Source organism: Delphinapterus leucas, chromosome 18, assembly GCF_059928025.1.
Source record: "Delphinapterus leucas isolate spDelLeu-1000000601 "Yukka" chromosome 18, BTC_Dleu_Yukka2, whole genome shotgun sequence".
Taxonomy (NCBI): domain Eukaryota; kingdom Metazoa; phylum Chordata; class Mammalia; order Artiodactyla; family Monodontidae; genus Delphinapterus; species Delphinapterus leucas.
In genome coordinates, this window is record NC_143146.1 from 14,364,986 (window position 1) to 14,388,796 (window position 23,811).

The window sequence follows — 23,811 nt, forward strand, 5'->3', positions numbered from 1 at the left end:
GCCATCCCACTGGAAAAGTGAATCATCCCTTTGTTCAGTGCATCCACTGAACAAAGTCACTTAGTAACCATCTGTCTGGGTTATCAGATCAACTGTTGGGATATCGCAGTGCTTTGTGTTCAAGTAACCCTTAGCTTACTTCACAATGGCCCCGAAGCACAAGAGTAGTGATGCTGGCAAATCAGGTATGCCAAAGAGAAGCCTTAAAGTTATTTTTTTTAAGTGGAAAGGTGAAAGTTCTTGCCCTAATAAGGAAAAAAAAATCACATGCTGAGGTTGCTAAGATCTACGGTCAGAACGAATTTTCTATCTGTGAAATTGTGAAGAAGGAAAGAGAAATCTATGCTAGTTTTGCTGTCACACCTCAAGCTGCAAAATTTATGGCCACAGTGCATGATAAACAGTTAAGATGCAAAAGGCTTTATATTTGTACAATAAGGTATTTTGAGAGGGAGAGAGAGACCACCTTCACGTAACTTTTATCATAGTATGTTGTTACAATTGTTCTATTTTATTATTAGTTATAGCTGTCAATCTCTGTGTCTCATTTATCATAGGTGTGTGTGTATAGGAAAAAAAATAGTACAGACAGGGTACTATCTATGGTTTCGGGCATTCACTGGGGTTCTTGGAATATATCCCCCGAGGATAAGGGGAAATTGTTGTGTTTAAGATACTCAAATTAAAAAATGAGAATAGGGTCTTTCTTAATAAGGGATATCTGGAAGACCTAGGGGTGATAATTTTTAAAAGCCATTGCAGCTGTGAGACTTTATTTAGGTGGAGAAAATTAAAGTTTTATTCTACTGCATGATAATTTGGCAGAAACAGTAACCACTATTCTCATTAAATAGTCTATGCTGTGCCTAAAAATAATTCAAGATGATTTATTCTATTAAACACAATATTCTTATTATAAAGCATTCATTAATCACTTCTTCCACATACAGTGAAAACTGCTATCCTCATCAATTTCCATTCATATTATCCCGATGTGAATAACTTTGAATAACATTTTGCTAAGAAATATTAAAGTGCAATTGTGTCCCTGAACTACATTCAGTTCACAGCCAATCTGTGCCAAAGGATTATGGATAATAGAGGTTGGAATACTTTGTTGCTCCACTAACTTGAGTGACTTTTACTGAGTCACTTAATTTTTGCATTTTAGTTTTTCTATCTGTCCTTAGAAATGACATATAGAAGAGACCTTAGTGTTGGTTCACAGCCTCAGGAGTTCCCCAGGTGAAATTAGAATCTGGCCCCCATATACAGATGGCAAAGAGAGACCAGAGAACTAGGAAGATTACTCCAGATTGGCAGGTGGCAGTTTTCATCAGCAAGGGAAACTTATACATGAGGCTTGTTATAGGGGGCTACAAGAATAATAGAGCTCTGCACCCACCCGCCAGAATCTTAAAAGTTCATATAGAGGACTTAATGGGGTTCAGGCATGTATACAGTCCAGATTGTCTCAATAACATTATTCTCTCAGGCTGCTTCCTTGAAGTGGTTCCTAGTGCAGAAGCTGTGAGTGAAATGTACATTCCAAAGAGGGAGTAAGGAGTCTCTGATGGCCCAGGTTCTGCTCAAGGGTCAGCCTGTGGTCATGTCCTCTCAGTGACCTCTTCCAACACTTAAATATCATTCAGTCCTACTCTTTCTTTTGTTCTGCAGTAGAGGATTATGCCCAGGGATGACCAGTCTGAGGAATATTTCAAACCCATTTAAATTTCTAGAAAAATACTATATAAGCTAAAATGTATAATAATTATGTAAACAAATAGCCCTGCATTAGATTAATTTCATTATATTTAAAAGAGAAATGTATTCCTCACTATTCTGAACTCAAATGTACTGGAATGTATAATAATATACGTTTTAGTAGTGTCCTTTAATAGTGTATTGCATGTGACTTTTTAAATGGCAAATCAACCCATCAGATATGCTGACATTTAAGACATTCACTGCTAATAGTTTATTTCCTTCATCCCACAAGCTCAGTCAAAAATTCAGTCCAAAAATAAGTGGAAATGAGGAGTTAATTAAAGTACATACCTGTGAAGGATTCATAATATGTTCTTTCTTATGCTCTATGGATAGAAATGAAGCTCCTTACTCATCTGCATTAGATTGCTGCCCACCAATCCATAAAACAAGGGCTCTTCAATATTTATTGAGCCTCAGTAACGTACTGTGCTAGGTACTGCAAGGGATGCTAAAAATGAATAAGGCATGAGCCCTCAGGGAATATATCATCTCTAGTAGAATAAATAAGCACTGTGTTCAAATTCTAAAGTGAGAATTATAAGTTGTATATGACAGTTAAAATCAAGAGCTTATGGGAGTTTAAAGGAGGGATAGATCATACCAAGTGGGAGCAATCAGGAAAGGAAGGCTAATCTCAGGAAGTGAGACCTGAGTAGAATTTCCTAGAGCAAGGTCTTCCAAGAAAAGGTATATACTTACTAAGCAAATGAGGGGAAAAGAAAAAGTGTAGTGGCCATGCTTCTGCAACTTGGAGAGACCCAGATTCCCTGCAGAGCAAGGGAGTAATGGGGGAAAAAAGGAATAGATCAGTGCATCCCCTAAACTAGTTTCCCCGGCTGCTGCGTCTCTTTACCATATATTTTAATATTTACAATAAATTTCCTCTCTTCTGAATAGAAAAAGAATTCCTGACTAGCAGCCAGAATCTTGAGGCTTCACCACTGCCCAGTTAAATAAAACTGAGTATTTTGAGTTGATGAGTCATATGTACTGGAAAACCAGTTAACTCTGTTCCAAGGTTTTGTTTTTGAACCTGATGAGTTTTCGGGTCAGACAGTCCTTGGACGAAATCGAGACCCAATCACAGCTGTGTCATTTTGGCTGATAATGACAAAAACAACTATCACTTTTCTACGCATTTTCACCTGTAACCTTCTAAAACAGCTCTTCTCAAAACTTTAACGAGCAAAGCTATCACGTGGGGTGCCTGTTAATCTAGGGGCTTGGAGTCAGTAGGGCTGGGGTGGGGCTTGAGAGTCTGCATTTCTAATAAGCTCCCCGGTGATGCTGAAGCTTCTGGTCTGTGGACCACTTTTGAGAACAAAGGCTAAAAGCATAATTCCCAGCCAGCAGTATCAGCATCACCTGGGAACTTGATGGATGTGAAATGCAAATTATCAGCCCCCACACCAAACCTACTTAATCAGAAACACCGGGATGAGGCCCAGCATCCTGGGTTTTAACAAGCCCTCCAGGTGATGTCACTGGTTTTCGCATACTCGAAGCACCTGGGGGGAAGGGCGGATTAAATACTATTGATGCCTGAATCTCACCCCCAGATATTGCCCTGTAATTGGTGCGTGGTGTGGTCTCGGCATAGGACTTTTTAAAAGATCTACCAGGTGACTCGAATATGCAATACAATTTGAGAATCCCACGAGGTAGGTATTTGAACTTGATAGGCCTTTTTTCCGCCTGTGCAATGTGGATAATAACCACGCTGGTTCGTGCCTTCGCTTCCAGATTTTGCCATCTCCAGCCAGCCTTAGTCGGCCAAAATCCCACTTCAGTCTCCTGGCCGCGTGCCCCAGAGCCTCTGTCCGAGAACCAGAGGTCCCAGTTGTGGACCCGCCGGAGCATCAGCCACACTCCGCATTCCGGCGCCGCCCGCACCTACGTGGCTCAGGGCTCAGTCCTCTGCGGCTCAAGGGACTGCGCCAGAGCGCTCGGCGCATGCGCTCGGCCCAAGCCAGGCCCCGGTCCGAGTAACGGACTCGGGCTCCCTCCACCGGAAGTGGGCGGCCGCGCTGCGGGAGGAGCCGGGGGTAGCTTAGTAGCTGTGGGCTGTGGGCGCCGGGTCCGGGGGGATCGCGCTTCCTCCTCCGCGCCATGGCGAAGGCCGGCGACGTGGTGCGGCTGCTCCTGGGCTCCACCGCACTCTGGCTCTCGCTGCTCGGCGCGCGGACCGCCTCCGCGTCCAAGGCGGTGACTGCCAACTTGGCCGCGAAGTGGCCGGAGACCCCGCTGCTGCTGGAGGCCAGGTGAGTGCGGGCCGGACCGTCTGCCGAGCCGGCGCGGAGGGAGGGTCCGGGGGATCCGGGACGCACCGGCGTCCGGGACCCCGACGGCGCCTGGGACGCCGTCTCTTAGCCCGCCGGCAGTCAGCTTCTTGCACCGCCGCTGGTGCTTTGACCCCCAGAGCATCACCTCCTCCCCTGCTACCCTGTGCGTCGCACTCACTTGCAGTTTCTTTCCCCCGCCTTCGTACTTTGCCTCATCCACGGGTTTTAAAACTTTGTTTAATTCGTTTGGATTTTCTTAGCGTTTACGAAAGAGGAAAGGAAGAATGGGAGGTAGACTGTGGCGTTTAATGCAAGCTCTTCAATTGATGTAGGCAGTTCTTTTTAGGAACCGGTATTTGAAGCACCTGGTTTCAAGATGATAACATTATTCGGTCAGCTCCTAGGCTTCCTGTGGAGAAGACAGCTTCGCAAAGCCATTACTTCTTTCTGAATCTCATTCACTGGGTTTAGTGCATAAGGTTTCATTTATTGTGGAGAAACAAAACTTGGAGCTATTGAATTTTCCTCTTAGTATTCCAGGAGTTAAACAAAATTTGAAAGTTTTTTCTTTTTTTAACCGGCATGAAGTTTTAATGCCGGTTGCATTTGTAGTTCACCAAAGCAACAGCTTTTGGTTCTAAAAAGAGTCTTTGTCGCCCTACGTGACATTACATGTGTAAGATATTGATACTAAAACAGATTTTTTAATTGAGCTATAATTGATGTAGCTTATTAGTCTCAGGTGTACAACATAATGATCTGATGTATTTACATGTTGTGAAATTATCACCACGTAAGTCCAGATAACGTCTGTCACCACACGTAGTTACAAAAGTTTCTTTTCTTGTGATGAGAACTTTTAAGATCTTTCTTGGCAGCTTTGCAATCTACAGTACAGTATTAAAACTATAGTCATCATGCTGTACATTACATCCCCATGACCTATTTATTTTGTAGCAGAAAATTTGTACTGTTTGACCACCTTTACCCATTTCACCTGCATTCCTGCTTCTGGCACCCAATCTGTTCTCTGTATGTGAGCTCATTTGTTTATTGTTTTTGTATGTGTTTTAAGATTTCATAGGGTATTTGTTCTGTCTGTTATTTCACTGAGCAAAATGCCCTCAGGTCCGTCCGCGTTCTCACAAATAGCAGGATTTCCTTTCTTATGGCTGAATGATATTCGTGTGTGTGTACCACATTTTTTGTATTCGTTCATTATTCAGTGGATTCTTAGGTTGTTTCCATATCTTGGCCATTGTAAATAATGCTGCACTGAACATAGGAGTGCTTACATTTTTTCCAGTCATAGTGTTTTCACTTCCTTTGCATAAATACCCAGAAGTGGAATTGCTGGATCATGTGATAGTTGCTTTTAAAAATTTTTGACGAACCTCCATACTATTTTCCATAGTGGCTGCACCAGTTTACATTCCCCACAACAGTAAACAAGGGTTCCTTTTTCTCCACATCCTCTCCAACACTTGTTATCTCTTGTCTTTTTTTTTTTTTTTTTGCGATACGCGGGCCTCTCACTGTTTTGGCCTCTCCCGTTGCGGAGCACAGCCTCTGGACGCACAGGCTTAGCGGCCATGGCTTACGGACCCAGCCGCTCCCCGGCATGTGGGATCTTCCCAGACCGGGGCACGAACTCATGTCCCCTGCATTGGCAGACAGACTCTCAACCACTGCGCCACCAGGGAAGCCCTATCTCTTGTCTTTTTGATAATAGCCATATTCTAACAGGTGTGAGGTGATGTCTCACTGTGGTTTTGATTTGCATATTTCTGATGATTAGTGATGTTGAGCACCTTTTCATGTACCTGTTAGCATTTGTATGTCTTCTTTAGAAAAATGTCTATTCAAATGCTGTCCAGTTTTTAATTGGATTGTTTGGTGTTTTTTTTTTCCTATTGAGTTGTATGAGTTCTTTACGTATTTTGATTATTAACCCCTTATCAGATATATGATCAGATATTTTCTCCCATTCAGTAGTTGCTTTTTCATCTTGTTAATGATTTCCTTTGCTGTGCAGAGGCTTTTTAGTTTGATATAGTCCCACTTGTTTATTTTCGCATTTGTTGTCTTTGGTTTTGGTGTGAAATACAAAAAAATCATCGCCAAGAGTGATGTCAAGGAGCTACTGCCTATGTTTTCTTCTAGGAGTTTTATGGTTTCAGGTCTTATGTTCAAGTCTTTAATCTATTTTGAGTTACTTTTTGTGTATGGTGTAAGATAGTGGTCTAGTTTCATTCTTTTGCACACGGCTATCTGGTTTTCCCAAAAGCATTTATTGAAGAGACTGTCCTTTCCCTGTTGTATATTCTTGGCTCCTTCATCATAAATTTCCCTGTTGTATATTCTTGGCTCCTTCATCATAAATTAATTGACCATATATGCGTGGATTTGTTTCTGGGCGCTCTATTCTGTCCCATTGATCTATGTGTGCCAATACCATACTATTTTCATTGTATAGCTTTGTAGTATAGTTTGAAGTCAAGGAGCATTTAGCTCTAGCTTTTCTTAAGATTATTTTGAATTTGGGGGTCTTTGTGGTTCCATACAAATTTTAGGATTGTTTGTTCTATATCTGTGAAAAATGGCATTGAAATTTTGATAGGGGTTGTGTTGACCCTGGATATTGCTTTGCATTGTATGGAGACTTTAACAGTATTCTTCCAATCCATGGACATAGAATATCTTTCCATTTATTTGTCTTGTCTTCATTTATTTGTGTTGTCTTCAATTGATTTCATCATTGTCTTATAATTTTCAGTGTACAGGTCTTTCACTGCCTTGGTTAAATTTATTCCTAGGTATTTTTTTGATGCAATTGTAAACAGGATTGTTTTTTAAATTTCTCTTTCTGATAGTTCATTATTAGTGTATAGAAACCCAACAGATTTTTGTATACTGATTTTTGTATCCAGTAACTTTACTGAATTCATATATTCTCACAGTTTTTTTTGGCGGAGTCTTTAGGGTTTTCTATATATAATGTCATGTCATCTGAAAATAGTGACAGCTTGGTTTCTTCCTTTCTGATTTGGATGCGTTTAATTTCTTTTTCTTGCCTAATTGCTGTGGCTAAGACTTTAAGTACTAAACTGAACAAAAGTGGTGAGAGTGGGCATCCTTGTCTTTTTCCTGATCTTGTGCCTGACTGTGATGTTAGCTGTGGGCTTGTTGTATATGACCTTTATTATGTTGACGTACATTTCCTTTATACCCACTTTGAGTTTTTACTCTTAATGGATGTTGAAATTTTTCAAATGCTTTCTTTTTTTTTGCATCTATTGAGCTGATCATATGATTTTTATCCTTAATTTGTTAATGTGGTGTTTCACATTTATTGATTTGTCGGTGTTGAACCATCCTTGCATCCCTGGAATAACTTGCTTATGGTGTATGATCCTTTTAATGTATTACTGTATTCAGTTTGTTAATATTTTGTTAAGGATTTTTGCATTTATGTTCATCAGGAATATTGACCTGTAATTTTCTTGTGGTGTCCTTTTCTGGTTTTGGTATCAGGATGATGTTGGTCTTGTAAAATGAGTTTGGGAGTGTTCCTTCCTCTTCTCTTTTTGGAAGAGTGTGAGGATTGGTGTTAATTCTACTTTAAATGTTTGGTAGAATTCACCAATGAAGCTGTCTGGTTCTGGACTTTTATTTGTTGGGAAGCTTTTGATTACTGATTCAATCTCCTTATTAGTAATAAATCTGTTTGGATTTTTCTATTTCATGGGTCAGTCTTGATACTTTGTATATTTCTAGGAGTTTATTCATTTCTTCTAGGCTGCCCAATTTGTTGTTGTATGATTGTTCATAGTAGTCTCTTATGATCCATTGTACTTCTGTGGTATCAGATATAATAAAACAGCTTTTATTAAATAAAGTATTCTAGTTTAACATATGTCCCCTTCCTCTACCTTTTCCCCAGTTTCTCACATAGCTTACATGGATATGATCTCATGCTCAGTTCCAAATCAGTCTAACTTCTCCCAGCATTAGGCTGATAGTTGCAGTGTTTCAATTTCTGCTTGCCTCAGGAGTCTTAGAACTGGAACTCCTGTAGGATGCTCTTTAAGGCCCTTCACAATCTAGCCACACTCTGAGGTACCAACCCCATTACTTTTAGTGGGTTGAATGGTGGCTCCCAAAAAGATATGTCTATATCCTAACCCATGGAACCTGTGAATGTTACCGTATTTGGAAAAAGTATCTTTGCTGATGTAATTAAGTTAAGGGTCTTGAGACAAGATTGTTGTGGATCTGGATGGGTGCTAAATCCAATTTCCTTATAAGATACAGAAGAGGAGAAGACACATACAAGGAGGAGGAGGACATCTGAATAGAGACAGAGATTGGATTGGTGTAGCCACAAGCCAAGGAACACCTTAAGCCTCCAGAAGCTGGAAGAGGCAAGGAAAGGTTCTCCCCTAGAGCCCTTGGAGGGAGTGTAACCCTACCAATACCTTGATTTTGGACTTTTCCGGAGCTGTGAGACAGTTTCTGTTGCTTTAAGTCACCAAATTTTTGATAATTTATTACAGCAGCAATAGGAAACTAATTTGATTTTGTACCTTGAAGTGGGGATACTGCTGTAACAAATACCTAAAAATGTAGAAATACATGTTGAATCTGGAAGGAGCTGGAAGAGTTTTGAGAAACGTAGAAAAAGCCTAGATTGTCTTGAGGAGACTGTTGGCATAAATACGGACACTAAAGGCGATTCTGTTAAGGACTTAGAAGAAAGCGTGGAGCATGATAGGAAAAAGCTTCTGTCATCTTAGAGAATACTTACATGATTATGAATAAAATGTTGGTAGAAATATGAACATTAAAGGCACTTTTGGCAAGGGCTTAGAAGGAACTGAGGGATGTGTTATTGGAAATAAAGAAAGATGACCCTTGTTATATAGGCAGAAATCTAGCTGAATTAGATTCTACAGTTGTGTGGGAAGCAGAACATGTAAGCGATGAACTTGGATAGTTAAGAGGATTTCCAAGCAAAGTGTTAAAGGATTTCCAAGCAAAGTATCACCTGGTTTCTCCTTGTTGCTGTAAAATGCAAGAGGAAAGAGAGAAATTGAAAAAGGAACTGTTAAGGAAAAAGGAAGTAGCCTTTGGTAATTTGGGAGGCTCTCAGCCTATCCAGATTGCAAAGGTTGCTAAAATTAGGAAACTCGGTGTTGGGAATGCATGCTCTGTAAAGAAGGCCAAATGTGTGGCTGGATATCTTTTGTTGTATAGATTAGGTGTGCGACTTGTGGATCCACTCAGCTATCTCAGCAGATGCCAGGAATAAAGAGGGGCTTATCCAGGAGAAGGATCTGGGGAGGATCCTTGTGTAATGGCATGACCCTGGTGAGATACGTAGAAGAACCCCAAGGATTTTGATTGTTGCATCAATAGAAACACTGCCTGCTTGGATCAAAAGGGACAGAGACATGATGAAGTGAGAGAAGGCTGCCAGACTTCCAAAATTCTATAGGCAGGAAGTTGGCTGATAGAACTACATGGCTGCAAATGTGTGCTACACTTCAAGAAAAAGAGAGAATGACGCTGAGGGCAAAGCCATGGCAGGCAGCACAGAGGGTGGAGCAATAAGCCACGGAGAGTTATGCTCAAGTCTTAAAAACCTAACAGGATCTTGTGCTGCAATTTGAACTTGCTTGGGATTGATGACTCCTCTACTCTCTACTTTCCCCCTTTTGTAATTGGAATATCTGTCTTTGGGATTTGGAACGCCTATCTCACCACTGCATTTTGGAAGCATATAATTTTTTAGTTCTACAGGTCCACGTGTGGAGAAGAAGTTTGCCTCTGGGTGGATCGTACAGGGCCTCACTCATACGTAGTTTAGATAATTCACACGATGAGATTTGAGACATCTGATGATATTTACTCATATGTATAAATTCTGCCATATGGAAGAAGTCTTTTACCTGTGGATGCACAATAAACGAGCATGTCAGTAGTTGTTTGGTCAAGTCAATTAGGGAATAAGTGTTGCGCTCTACTTTTCTCAAGGTTTTGTACCATCCCTGTCCTTTTCAGGTCACATCCTATTTAGTGTTCCCCATAGTTTCCTCTGCTTTTAGCCTGTTTGTTTGTTTGTTTCAATGCCATTGAGTTGGACACCATTAATAGCAAGAGTTGCTTTGAAGTTGCTTATTGCTTTAAATCCCTATGTCTGTCCTGTTTATGTTGATGAATTAATCAGTTTTTCTCCTTTTCACCTCCTTTTCCCCCTTTAGTGACCATCTCAGACTCACAAGAATTTATCACTCGGCGTGTGTCTGGAAGTCCTCAATACTTCCCATTTATATTAAGCATTAGTTTAGGTTTACTGAGGCTTAAAAGAAAGATAAGGTGGGCAGTAACAAAGTCTGTACTGTCTGTTTGGTGGTTGTGTCTCTTCTGGTTTAAACAGTTAAATCTACTTGTTTTAGTTGTCTTGCACTTTGTTTCATACAGGACCGAATAATCTTTCACTTATTTCATTATTTCCAAAAGGCTTTATATTGCTTTGGCTATTTTTTTTTTTATTACTTACACTCTGGATAAATGGAAGTTTCTTTGGGCTTCAAGACCAAAGACCTAATGCAATACACCAATTTTCTATTAATTTTTTGATTAAGATATTTTCTGTTTTAAATAATAAAAATATTGTCTACACAAATACGTAGCTAAATGAAAATAATCGATAATATGACTTTAAAAAAATGTTTATAAAACCAGATTTTGGTTGTGAAAAATAGGCAGTCTATTTTTTAACTTTTTACTTTTATATAACACTCTCTTTATTGCCATTAAATTATACTTCTCAGTGGCATTTCACATGAAGACACAAAATAAATTATCCATTTTTTAGCTGTAGCTAATAAAGAGGAAAAGCCAAAAGTAATTCCTCATGTAGTCTTTTCCAGTCATGATTATATGCTTGTAGTTAAGAACGATACCTCAGGGAAGAATCATCAATTTGTTCTCTTTTTGCATTATAGTAAATGGAAATCAGCGACTTTTATTTGAGGAGGTTTTTGTTTTTACCAGAAGTTGTAATTTAGCTCTAAAATATAGTATTGAAACCATTTTTTATTTCCATCGATTAACTGATTACTTTTATTTTTTTTAATAGTGAATTTATGGCAGAAGAAAGTAATGAAAAATTTTGGCAGTTTTTGGAAACTGTACAAGAATTAGCAATTTATAAACAAACAGGTAGGTGATGTACATATTTCAACTTTCAAGATATGTATCAATATTTATGTGCCTATATTAGATATGTTTATTGATTTTTTGTTTATTGTTTTTTTTGTTTATTGTTTTTAATGGTAAAGTTTAAGTGTAAATGCTTAATTGGGTTAGTAAGTCTGAATATTAAATTTGAAAAAATGTTTTAATGGAAACTATTCCAAGCATCCATTTCCAAAAATATAAGGCTCTAATACGTTGTTATACAAAAACTCATATGATTAGCAGTGTTTGGATATTTCATTATAATCAAGCAGGAATAGAAATTGTTGAATTATGGTTTTCTTTTTACCTAGATTTCTTTGAAATAGTATTAGTTTTGCATCCAGTAATACTAAAATTTTTTTGCCAGAATACGTTTACTCCTGAACTCTTACAGAGATTTTTAATACTTGCTCTTATTGAGTTAGGTAACCTGTGTGCTTTCATTTCATTATTTAGAAAATTGACTTAGTTATTCCTACTTTTTTTAATATATATGAGAGTATATATCTATGCATACATACATATATTCTTAGAATGAGCTAATGTTTATTAATGTGTTTCTTAAGGAAGATGAGATGCTGAAATTAGGTTTTCATGGCAGAGGCTAAAAGGTTAATTACTAATTATTATAAAGAAAGGTTAAAGAAAAAGGTTAGTTTCCTATCTCTACAGAGAATAGACGTTTTGAATGTTTTAAGTGTTCATTTACTAGAGCCTGTTTGGCTTAAGTGGCTTTGAAGTTCAACAGTTTTATGATTTTATGAGATAGGTTTAAGATAAAGGGAGCAGACATGACTTTAATGATATTTTAAACTGAAATATTTCTAAAAACAAGTAATTTGCTCTTTGAAAAAACTTTTACTAAAAAGCTTCATTATTCATTAATCATGATTTGAGTCACGAGAGACAGTATGCACTGCTTTAGATACTGAGAATACAAAGATGAGTAAATGTGATCTGTGTTCTCCAGACCGTATAATATGATAGAGACAGCAGAACACCTACATGTATTATTAGGTGATCAGAACTTTAATGGGGAGGGATAGGTATAACCCGGACGTGCGTTAAGAGGCACCCGTCAGTATTTCAGAGAGAGCAGGACAGCCTTTTCAGCGGTGAATGCTGGAGTGGAGTTTTGGATGATAGGATCTAACAAGGTCGTAGGGAAAGGAGACGGGTAGAAGACGCCACAGGAATAGATTATGTGGAGAAACTGTGACCACTTAGGAGTCTACCTGTAAAGCAATGGGTGATTGTTGTTCGTTGGTTTTGTATTTGTCCTGGTGATTTTACTTTTGGTATTTGAGGTAAAAATAAGCTAGATTAATATGTCAGGTTTTCATGAGAGTTAAAAAATCCAACACCAGATTTCCTGGCTCTCACCTAAAAATCCTGACTGTACCTTTCCCAAACCTGTTGTTCTCAGTACGTGCTTCATGGCCTTATTTGGTGCCATTTTCATTGGAGAAGCAATCTTGAAAATTACTCTTATAAATTTTGAACCCTTTAAGTTGTTCAAATTTGTCAGCATATTTTATACCTAACTAAAACAGCATGTCTGGACAAACTGGTGGCAGATCATCAACAAGTTGGAATATAAGCTCAGAAGTACCTAAACTCTACTTTAAGCATAGGAGGTGTATGTGTTTCAGGGTTGAACCTAAAATGAAGTGTATTAAATAAGAATTACTAACACAAAACTATAATTCTGTTGAACCTGTTCATAGTGGTGAGAGCCAAATGCATATCGCTGCCTCAATGCTGACCTTGTTAGGTGTAGGAAGAAACGGTATATATGAGGAATTAAATATGACACAAGCTGTCAGATTTTACTGAATTTGTTTTCAAGGCATTATCCTAGAGGAAACATTTAGAATCCTTAGTTACTTGTAATTTTCTAGGTTGTTGAATCTCCATGAGACTCTCTAAATACTCTCCACTGAAAAATAATTTCAGTGATGTACTTGCCTAAAAAAGTTGTAAAAGTTGAACATTAACTCTTTGAATTCAGGTGCTAGTTTTCCTGCCATTTCGTGAGGACAGTTTACATTATGTGCCAGCATATTCAGACCTTTTAAACATTGAATTGCCTGTTTTTAAATCATTTTGTATGGGTCTGCCACAGAGTTATATATTTATGGATGTCTCAAGATTCAAGTGGCATGGTATTAGCTAACCTTTGTAGTTTTGTGTGATGAATCAGAAATATCAATCAAGGTTTATCTGACTCCAGAGCCCCTATTTATTTCCCCTTCTCCATGTTCTCAGCATATAAAAATCTCATTCTCAAAGTCCTTCAAGATTTTAATGGTTTCTACACAAGTAAAGTTGCTCGTATATTTTAATGGAAAGATTTTTAGAAAATGCTATGACATTTCTAACTCAGTTACTTATAATTGAGAACCAGGTTTGGGGTAGGAAGATTGCCATCTGGACATGTCACATTTGAAATGCTTGTGGAATATCCAAGTGAGGATATCCAGTAAGCTGATGTAAGTGAGAGATTTAGGTATAAAAAAAAAAAAAAAATCTAAGCTAAAAGGTAGAATTTGGGGGTTATCAACATCAAGAAGGTAATTGCAGTTATAGGGAAAAGAGAATGAGAAGAGAATAAAGAACACCAGTATTTAAGAGATAACCAGAGGAAGAACCTGCAATAGAGACTAGGGAGCACCAGTGGAGGTGCGTGAAAACCTAGAAAGTGTGATGTCATGAAAGCCAGGGGAATATTAAGTGCTAAGTGATAGACATTATCAAATACTAAAGAAGAACCAAGTAATATAAATACTAAGCTTTTAACAAAAGAAAAATTAGTGGTGACTTTGAGAGCAACTTTTACTGGTATAGTAATAAAAACTACAGTAGGTTGAGGAAGCAGAGATAACTATTGTCGAGTCTTTCAAGATTGACTATAAAGCAAATAAGGTGAATCAGTACGTGACTCATCATGTACTGCTGCCGCTCTTTTTTTTTTTTTAAGATGAGAGTGATTTATGTATATTAAATGCCAATAGGTAAGAAATCAAGTGAAAGGTGAAAGAAATCGAAAGGGCAAAATCATTATCAGCAGGTTAGTTGGTAAGCATGGATTTAGTTATTTTTAGACATTAGCTAAAATAGTCCAGTGCATCCATAATTATCTTGCAAGTTAAGCCTAAAAATACATAGATTTGGGCTTCCCTGGTGGCGCAGTGGTTGAGAGCCCGCCTGCCGATGCAGGGGACACGGGTTCGTGCCCCGGTCCGGGAAGATCCCACATGCCGCGGTGCGGCTGGGCCCGTGAGCCATGGCCGCTGAGCCTGCGCGTCTGGAGCCTGTGCTCCACAACGGGAGAGGCCACAACAGTGAGAGGCCCACGTACCGCCAAAAAAAAAAAAAAAAAAAAAAATACATAGGTTTACTTTCTGTAACCCCTGAATCCTATATCCATTACTAGATTAGAGACAACCTTAACGGTGACTTTGACAAATCTTGGTGTCTGTGGTCAGGCACTACTCACATTTGTTTCTGTTGACCCTCTTCTCTGTTTTCATGTAAAACCAATGTCCTTTTGACTGATGTAGTCTTTGTTTTTGTTATATTGTTGCATTAATTTTGACTTTTGTTGACCCTATAGCTATTATGTCTTTTTTAAGATCCATTTTTAAGATAACATCTCTTCTCAGCTTGCTTTTGTGTTGCTTTTACTATTGAAGGCAAGTCTTGCCTTACTTTTTGATTCTTGGGGGGAAACTCACCATAACTTCCTGAGAAAATCACCTATAGTTTGTTAAAGTAGAAGTGAATGAGCACACCTACTCTTATATGATGACTCTTTGAAATTACTGGATTAAGAAAGTATTATTGGCCTAGAATGAAGAGGTCTATTCACTTCTTAAATATTAATTCCAGAAATGCATTAGATGCCTGTTTTGTGTGCCAAGAGTGGAAAGGTATAATTGAAAGGCTAGAAAAGATTCTTGCCTTAACAGTTTATAGCTTAATGAGAAGGACAGCATTAAACAAATAATTATACAAATAATTTTTCATTACTGTTTGAGAATTGATCTAGGGATGGTATAGAGTCCTTTGCTATTCTTAGTCTCCTCTTAAATTGTAAGTAGGGCCTATATCTTATCTATGTATTATAACTCTACAACCTTGGAGTGAATTGGTATATGTTGGCATCTTCCAAATAGATTTTTTTTTTCCCCCGGTACGCGGGCCCCTCACTGTTGTGGCCTCTCCCGTCGTGGAGCACAGGCTCCGGACGCGCAGGCTCAGCGGCCATGGCTCACGGGCCCAGCCGCTCCGCGGCATGTGGGATCTTCCCGGACCGGGACCCGTGCCCCCTGCATCGGCGGGCAGACTCTCAACCACTGCGCCACCAGGGAAGCCCCCAAATAGATTTTAATGGCAAGATTATTTTCATCTGGACTTGTATTGATTGCCTGGACTTCACTGGAAGATAAAGATGAATAGTAAACTGGAGATCTTGATTTTCCCTTTTGCTCTAACATCTTCTATTCCAAACTTAAAATATGACATCAATTTAATTAGCTATACAGTGAGAAATATGCCAATGTGTTGAATACAAAATACTAACATCCTTTTCTTTTGAATTCTTTTTGTAGAATCAGATTATTCTTACTACAACTTAATCCTGAGGAAAGCTGGACAGTTTTTAGACAATTTACATATCAATCTCTTAAAGTTTGCTTTCTCTATAAGGGCATACTCTCCAACTATTCAGATGTTTCAACAGGTATGTAAAAATACCCAAACTATATTTGACAAAGAAGCATGCTAGCAATGTACATACATGTATCTTAATGTGAATATCTTTAGCTAAAAATCTCCAAACTTGTAATACCTGCTTCCATAGCCTATCATTGATTATATTTTCATTGTTACCATTGATTATAGTATAATTGAGTATTTTAGGTAATTTTGTAGGTATTTGGGATAAGGCAGTTACGAAGACTAATCACCAGTGAAGTGAACTGTAGTGACAATTTTAACTTAATGGGATGTTTTCAACAATTTCAAAGCATGTTTTCCTCCTGTACAGTTGATTTTGTTAAAATGTTTGATTCTGTCTATGTATTTTTACTTTAATTAGAGCAATAACTTAATAGTTGGTAAGCTATTTTAATCAAAATAATGTGTAAGTTTAAAAAATGATATTGTAATTATCAACTACTGTAGCTAAGTGTAATCTTTGAAATCTTAGATTGCAGCCGATGAGCCTCCACCAGATGGCTGTGTTGCATTTGTGGTCATCCATGAGAAACACACGTGTAAAGTTAATGAGATTAAAAAGCTGTTGAAGAAGGCTACTTCAAGGTAAATTAATGATCGGCCATAGTGAAAGAAGTGGTTTATAAAAAGAGATGAGGGGTGAAATAGAAACTTCTTCTAATAAAAGATTTTAATATTCCAAGACATTGTATATTAAAGAATGTGCTCTCAATATATCTAAATCCTTCTTTAAAGTATATAAGTACTTTCAATATTCCACCTTGATTAGCTTTTGATTTTAGAATACCAAAATACTGTAAAATATATGAGAGATGTATTTTATGTAACGTAAGTTGTTTTTGCAAATACAGGCAGACCTCAAAGATATTGTGGGTTCACTTCCAGACCACCTCAGTAAAGTGAATACTGCAATAATTGACACACATTTTTTGGTATCCCAGTGCATATAAAAGTTACGTCTACACTACACAGTAGTCTGTTGAGTGCCCAACAGCATTATGTCTAAAAAAATGTATACCTTAATGTTAAAATACTTTATTGCTAAAAACTGCTAACCATCATCTGAGCCTTCAGTGAGTCAATCTTTTTGCTGGTGGAGAGTGTGAAATATTGCAAGAATTACAAAAATGTGACATAGAGACAGCAAGTGAGCAGATGCTGTTGGAAAAATGGTGACCATAGACTTGCTGGACACCATTGCCAAAAATCTTCAATGTGTTAAAAATGAAATATCTGTGAAGCACAGCAAAGCAAAGCACAATAAAGTGAGGTATGCCTGTAAACATACAAAGCTGTGGATTTATCTAAGCTGTATCTCTTTAAATAGAAACTGAATGTATACCTTGGGAGTAAAAAATTAATAACAAAAACAGTAGTATAGAATTGCTTTTTTATAATGCATTATTCAAAACCTTTTTCTTCTTCCAAGTATTTAATACAAATGAATATGAGAAGTAGGAAGGAGATTATTAATTTAGTAGTGATTTTTACAGCGTAATGCCTGCCAGTATATGTTTTACTGCCTGATTGTTTATACTTTAAGAAGTATTAAAGTTGTTTCTCTAATTTTGAAAGAGTTCTTTATATATTAAACAGTAACTTCTTTTATTTGTCGGAAACTTTTTCTAATATTTATTTATATTAATTTTAATATAGAGAAGCTTTTATTTTTACGTAGCCAAATTTGTCCTTTATGTATGTATGTTTTTATACTTACACAGTTTTTCCCAAACCTGAGTGAGAGATTTTACTAATATTTCCCAGTAGCTTTCTTAAAGCTTTTGTTTTACCTTAAACTTTTAAACTATCTATAATTTATTTTCTTAGGAAGGCAAGGATCCAGTCAGATCTTTTTCCCCTCAGGTGGCTAGTCAGTTATTATATTCATTATATTTATATTATGGTCTATTTTATAACTTTGTTCTATACTGTTATGTTTCTTGTAACAGTACCATGTTGTTAGTATTTATTGCTTTACGATTTATTCCGGTATCTCACAGGACAGTTTCCTCTTCATTGCTGCTTGTTTATCCTCCAGAATTTCTTAGCTCTTTGCGCTTGTTGATGCTTTCAAACTAACATTAGAGTCCTTTTTCTCCTACCAAATTGCCTCCAGAAAACGCCTTGGTTGGGTTTTAATTAGAATTATATTAAACCTATTAGTTAATTTTAAAAGAATTTAAATGTTTATTATGTCAAATCTCTCAACAGATAACATAGTACGTTTTCTGTTCATTCCTTCTTTTAAAACTTTAAAGTTTTATAATTTACTGTGTTTTTAAAATCAGAAATAACTTGTTTTATCAGTTGTTTTGCATCTATTAAGATTAATTTGAAGTTTTTCTCTTTGGACGTACTGTGTATTATGGTAATATATTTTAAACTATTACACCTTTTCATTTCTAGGGAGAACTATTTGTTAATGGTGTGGGATTATCTTAATTTTTGTTGAAGTAAGATTGCTTATATCTTTATTAAGATTCATTTTTCTTCTTTAATGAGATTAGCTATTATTTAAACTATTTATGCCATTTTTTAATGTTATTCTAGCTTCATATAGTGAATTAGGCAGCCATGTCATTCTGTAAGAATTGGTGTAGCATAGCAATTACCTATTTCTCTAAAGCATTAATAGACTATGAAATTGTCAGCCCTAATGTGTTTTTCTTTTCCTAGTGCATTTTTTAAAGTTAACTTTGGTAACTTTATTTTTTAATTTAATTTAATTAATTTATTTATTTTTGGCTGCATTGGGTGTTCGTTGCTGTGCACAGGCTTTCTGTAGCTGCGGTGAGTGGGGGCTACTCTTCGTTGCCGTGCGGTGGCTTCTCTTGTTGCGGAGCACGGGCTCTAGGCATGCAGCCTTCAGTAGTTGTGGCACGTGGGCTCAGTAGTTGTGGCTTGCAGGCTCTAGAGCACAGGCTCAGTAGTTGTGGCACACGGGCTTAGTTGCTTCGCGGCATTTGTGATCTTCCTGGACCAGGGATCGAACCTGTGTTCCCTGTGTTGGCAGGTGGATTCTTAACCACTGTGCCAACAGGGAAGTCTGGTAACTTTTAAAGTTTATTATTGTTACTGTTTTCTGGCATCTGATGTCTGATGTTATAATTTTCTTAGAGAAACTAATATTAAAGTTAAATATTTAATATTTAGATATTTAATCTAAAATTAAGATTAAAAAAAGGTTAACATCAAGCCGTTTGGGAGAGCAACCTGCCATGGATGCTGTGAGTCCTTGCATGTTCTTGCCTGGTCTGACCAGTAAAAAATGCAAGACCTGCTGTATACCTGAACCATTTCTCAGGGTTGTGTTTGTAGTGAGCAACCTTGAGGAACTAGGTAACGTTTCCTTCTGGAAAGAAGAACGAACTTGTTTACTGCTTGTTATAAAACTGGTTCCCCAAGTACAATGATCCTCAGGTGCAACGTACACCCACTGTGTAGTATCCATTTAGCTCCATATTTTGTCCCACAGCCCGCCTTGTGGAACTTGGGGAGCAAGTATAATGCTCATGCTGCTTGCTATGCTTTGAGCAATAAAAGTCCTTTCTCTTTGACCCAGGAGTCTCAGGTCTTCTGCCAGAATCCATAAAATGACAAAAGCCTAACTTACTACTTTGTAAGTAGGCTAAAACCAAGCCTTAGACCTTTTATAGTTCTTGACGGTTTTAGAAACAAGAGTGGGATGTTGACAGACGCATGGCTTTCTGAAAGAGGAAGGACAAAGGCCCCCTGGGTTGGGGAGACAAAAGCTCAACACTTGGATTTCTTTGCTACTGCTCCCCTCTCTTCCGCCATTCTGCACTTCCTGTGCTCCTGGCTGGATGACAGCAGTCTTCTTCTGATACCTGCTACTGTAGCTCCTCACACAGGATGTTTGATCTTTGTTCGTACCGGAAAAGGCACCTAATCTCAATTGGTGGGCTTTGGAAGGTGCTCATAATGGGAAAGGGAATTAAAATGATCTCTCGACCAATTCATTGTACTTCTGTTTTTATTGTTTTGGCTCCCACATCTAAATCTATAACTGGTGTTGATATTGTATGTGTGTATACTTTGAATGCTGATGAAGTCTAAAGCGAGATACTCTCACTGGGAGACTACATATCTACTATCTACTCCCAGGTGGTCCAGCAGACTCAACATAGAATCCCAGGAGGAGAAGGGGGGAAATCACAACTTCAGTTACAGACCGAATGGCTGCTTGAATGCCCAGAGAGGTAGTTTCCAAGTACAATGTCGCCACCTGCCCGACTCAGCCATCAAGTACACCCATTTTTAAAAAGAGAAACTTAAAATTGTTGAGTTTTAGTTGAAACTGAACACCTGACTCAGGCAGTCTTGTGACTCTACTACCTGATGTTTACATTTTGGCACAGGTCAACTAGGATTCAGTGACTAACAGGGTAGAAGGGAGTCAGTGAGCCTCTCTGGTCAAGTGGAAATAGTATATTCAAGAGTTACTTAAACCTTGTGTGATCTTAGGGTTACATGATGAAGTGGCAGCACCTCCCCTTTGGGACAAACCCATGCCCCATTCCATTACCTGAAGTAAAATCTCTGACTCAGTGGGGCCCTCAGTTCGCAATTGTTTCCTTTAATGCCTGGATCAAGTTACTGATACACTCAGCTAAGTTACAGTCTGGTGGTGACTTAGGGCTGCTGTTGCAGTTCATCCAGGCTGCAGCTATGAAAAACCAAAAGCAGATGTGGTCAGTCCATTCAGTGGGCAGAATTCGAGGTCTGACACTTGAAGACTACCAGATTAGAGGCACCAGTCTTTGGGGCTGTGCACCGTGAGAATAAGCTGCACCTGCCCATCTGACAGTCTGGGTTACTTCTGTAGATACACACAGTCCACACCCATTATCCAATGAGTCTGAGTGGAGTCGAGCTGCATGTCAAGACTGCAGCATCCAAATTGCTGCTGTTGCTACCTGGCTCCACCACTGCGTGGAAGATGCACCATTACAGACAGGAGCACGATAAAGGACTACATGCTTCTGATGTAAGATCTACCACAGCATACCGGGCTGTGGCCTCTGCCCAGAGATGGTTTCTTTGTCTTGTGGTAAAGGCGTCCGCATTGCACTGGGCCACCACCTGCTTCTGGAAAACTGACTATGTCAGATGTTTGACCCTGCTCTTGGTGCTACCTTTGGTACCTCATCCCTGTTGAGACTTCTTTACGTTATGGTTTCGCTACTTAAGTCCAATCAGCCAACTCTGGCCACACCACTGTAGCCCTTGGATCTAAACTGTTATTTTTCTGGCTTTCCAGATCATCTATAGTCTGACAGCTATGCACCTTATTTCACAGAGGCCAGCAACACTAGATCAGTAGTCAAAAGCATTCACTGAACATTCCACATTCTCTACCACCCACAGGCATCTGGTTTCTGAGCATACTAGAATGGCCTCCTCAGAAATTAATTCGAAAAGTTTTGACTCTACCTCTCTCACCCTCTGATCCATAGGCTTTAGTAAGGCCGTTTGATCTCTGGATGTTACCATGCTCGGAAAGATTCCATCTCTTGGCCATCTCCTGTGAAATGGTTAGGATGAAAGAGGTAGGAGGTTGTATGGATTTGTTCAGGATTCTACCGTGACCATTGCTGGGTGTCATGTATCTTTCCTTCGGTCAACAGCAGCCTCAGATCATCCTGGTTGGTATGGCCTCCATGTGGTAGCCCAGCCAGAAGGGGCTTGAAGAATTCAAACTTTAATTTTGGTCTATCCCCCTGGATTGTTTAGTTGGAAAGATGTGGTCCTACATCATGAAGATAACCAGTTGGTTGAGTCCACTGCTTACCAAGTCTTTCTACAGTGACCACAGGGGCCTAGCTGGGGGCCTATAATGGGTCTTTGTAAGTTTCTTAAAAATGCTCTTGTCTCACTTGAACCTGATTCTTCCAGATGAAAGGTGTGGGTATAAATAGAGGATGATTTGAAAATAGGTAAAATTGTAGGTATTGGGATGGGACACATTGATTTCATGGCTACTGAGGTGGAAGTGCAAGTCTAGCACCTGACCTTAGGCTCTGAAGGTGTGGGAAGGGGAAACATTGTTTTCTTTGATCCTGGATCCAGCACAGCAGCCTGTCAAAATAGCCATACAGTCTGCCTGAGTCGGCCAGCAGCTGTGGCTGACAATCTGGCCTGCTGTGGGGTTTGTCATTCCTCTACATGCTGTGTGAACATGGCCAGTCCTGGGTCTGACTTGTGCCTGACTCCCATCAGTGGCAGCTCCTAAGCGTAGATTCCTCCCTCCCCCAAATTCATGTGTAAACATGTGGGCTGGACAGCCGCCTTTTAATCTTAATGATACAAATGTATATATACACTTCCATCTCCTGAGCAGCCTGGTTGATGCTGCAGCTACTAGGTGCAAGTTTAACAGTTTTGGAACTGGAGTGACACGTGCCATTTGGGGATTAAATGTTTGTATTTCTAGAAAGCAGGCACAGAATGTTTTCATTGGGGGTAGCGGTTGCTTTCTTATTATTGGGGGGGTGGATTCTGCCATAGCCCCGAGTGTCTTTCTGGGTATGGTAAGACTGTGAGGACTTGAATGGTCTGTGCCCAGGCCATTTCTCAGGGTTGTGTGCGGCAGGTGACTTTGAGGGATGAGTTAATGTCTGCCTCTGGGACAAGCAGCAGGTTGTTTACTGCTTCTTATAGGATGAGGGGCTCCCCGCATTCAGTGCTTCTTAGCTGTGGTGCGTACAGCTAAGCATTCTTGTGTAGCATTCTTGTGGGTCCATTTCCACCCTAATGGAATGCGGGGGCCACAGGGAACTGATGCAAACATGCTAAATAATGCTCATGCTGCTTATGTGCCAGGAGTAGTAAAGTTCTTTGTTTTTGACCTAAGAGTTTGTCTTCTGCCAGGATCCATGAAACAACAAAAGACAAACTTATTAGCTTGTAAGTGGGGTAAAATCAATTCCCTAACCTGACAGAAACTAAATGGGTATACATAGATATATATAGTGTCTTTTATATGTATACACACACACACACACACACACGTTGTTATATATGTGGTATATGTGTGTATGTATATGTGTATATGTATGTATGTAGTGTTAATCATTTTTTTTCTTTTTTTGTGAACCTTATGCACATAATCCTTGGTTTATGTCACACTATCAACATTGGTCCATGGTGGTGGTTTTTTCTCATTTAAGCAAATAATGTATTTACACACACACACACACACACACACACACACACAGTAATAGGAACATTTTAATTTTTTCCCTCTCTGTAGATGTTTCTCATTCCTAAGTTTTCTTCAGTTTTCATTTTTTTTCAGTTTTTCCAGATTAGATTTATATTTTTTAAAGAAATAACTGATACACTTATTATACTTTTTTTTTGTTCTAATGTATTACCATTTGCATTCATATTGTTTCTTATTTTGCCTTTGGTTGAGCTAGGAATGTGGTTTTTTTTCTTTTAATCATAACACATTTAGGGCATCAAAGTTATCTTTCTTTACTATATGGTATTCTTGTCCCAATTTCCTAAAAAACTCCTTTTATTTCCTTGTTGGGGGCAGGGGAGGAGAGAAAGTTATACTCATTTAGGACGGTGACGATTGCTGTCACTTTCTCCCAAATAAATAAATGACATTTTAGTGTAATATCTGTCAAGTTTGGGGCAGATTCAGACCATGGATCTTTGAACCATGGAACAGGAAGTAGAGAGAAAAAGAATTACGCTATCTTTCTTTTTGTCTAGTACATTGCTGTATTTCAAGTGGTAAGGT

General features: G+C 38.6%; 1 protein-coding gene across 1 annotated transcript in view; it reads left to right on the forward strand.

Annotated features, from left to right (window-relative positions):
- Positions 1-3,793: 3,793 nt before the first annotated feature.
- UGGT2 (UDP-glucose glycoprotein glucosyltransferase 2) overlaps positions 3,794-23,811 on the forward strand; it is a 164,843-nt gene continuing 144,825 nt past the window's right edge. The window contains exons 1-4 of the mRNA XM_089899419.1: positions 3,794-4,031; positions 11,197-11,279; positions 15,911-16,041; positions 16,510-16,622. Coding sequence (XP_089755545.1) covers positions 3,880-4,031; positions 11,197-11,279; positions 15,911-16,041; positions 16,510-16,622 — 479 coding nt within the window. The 5' untranslated portion in view covers positions 3,794-3,879. The remainder of the gene's footprint in view (positions 4,032-11,196; positions 11,280-15,910; positions 16,042-16,509; positions 16,623-23,811) is intronic.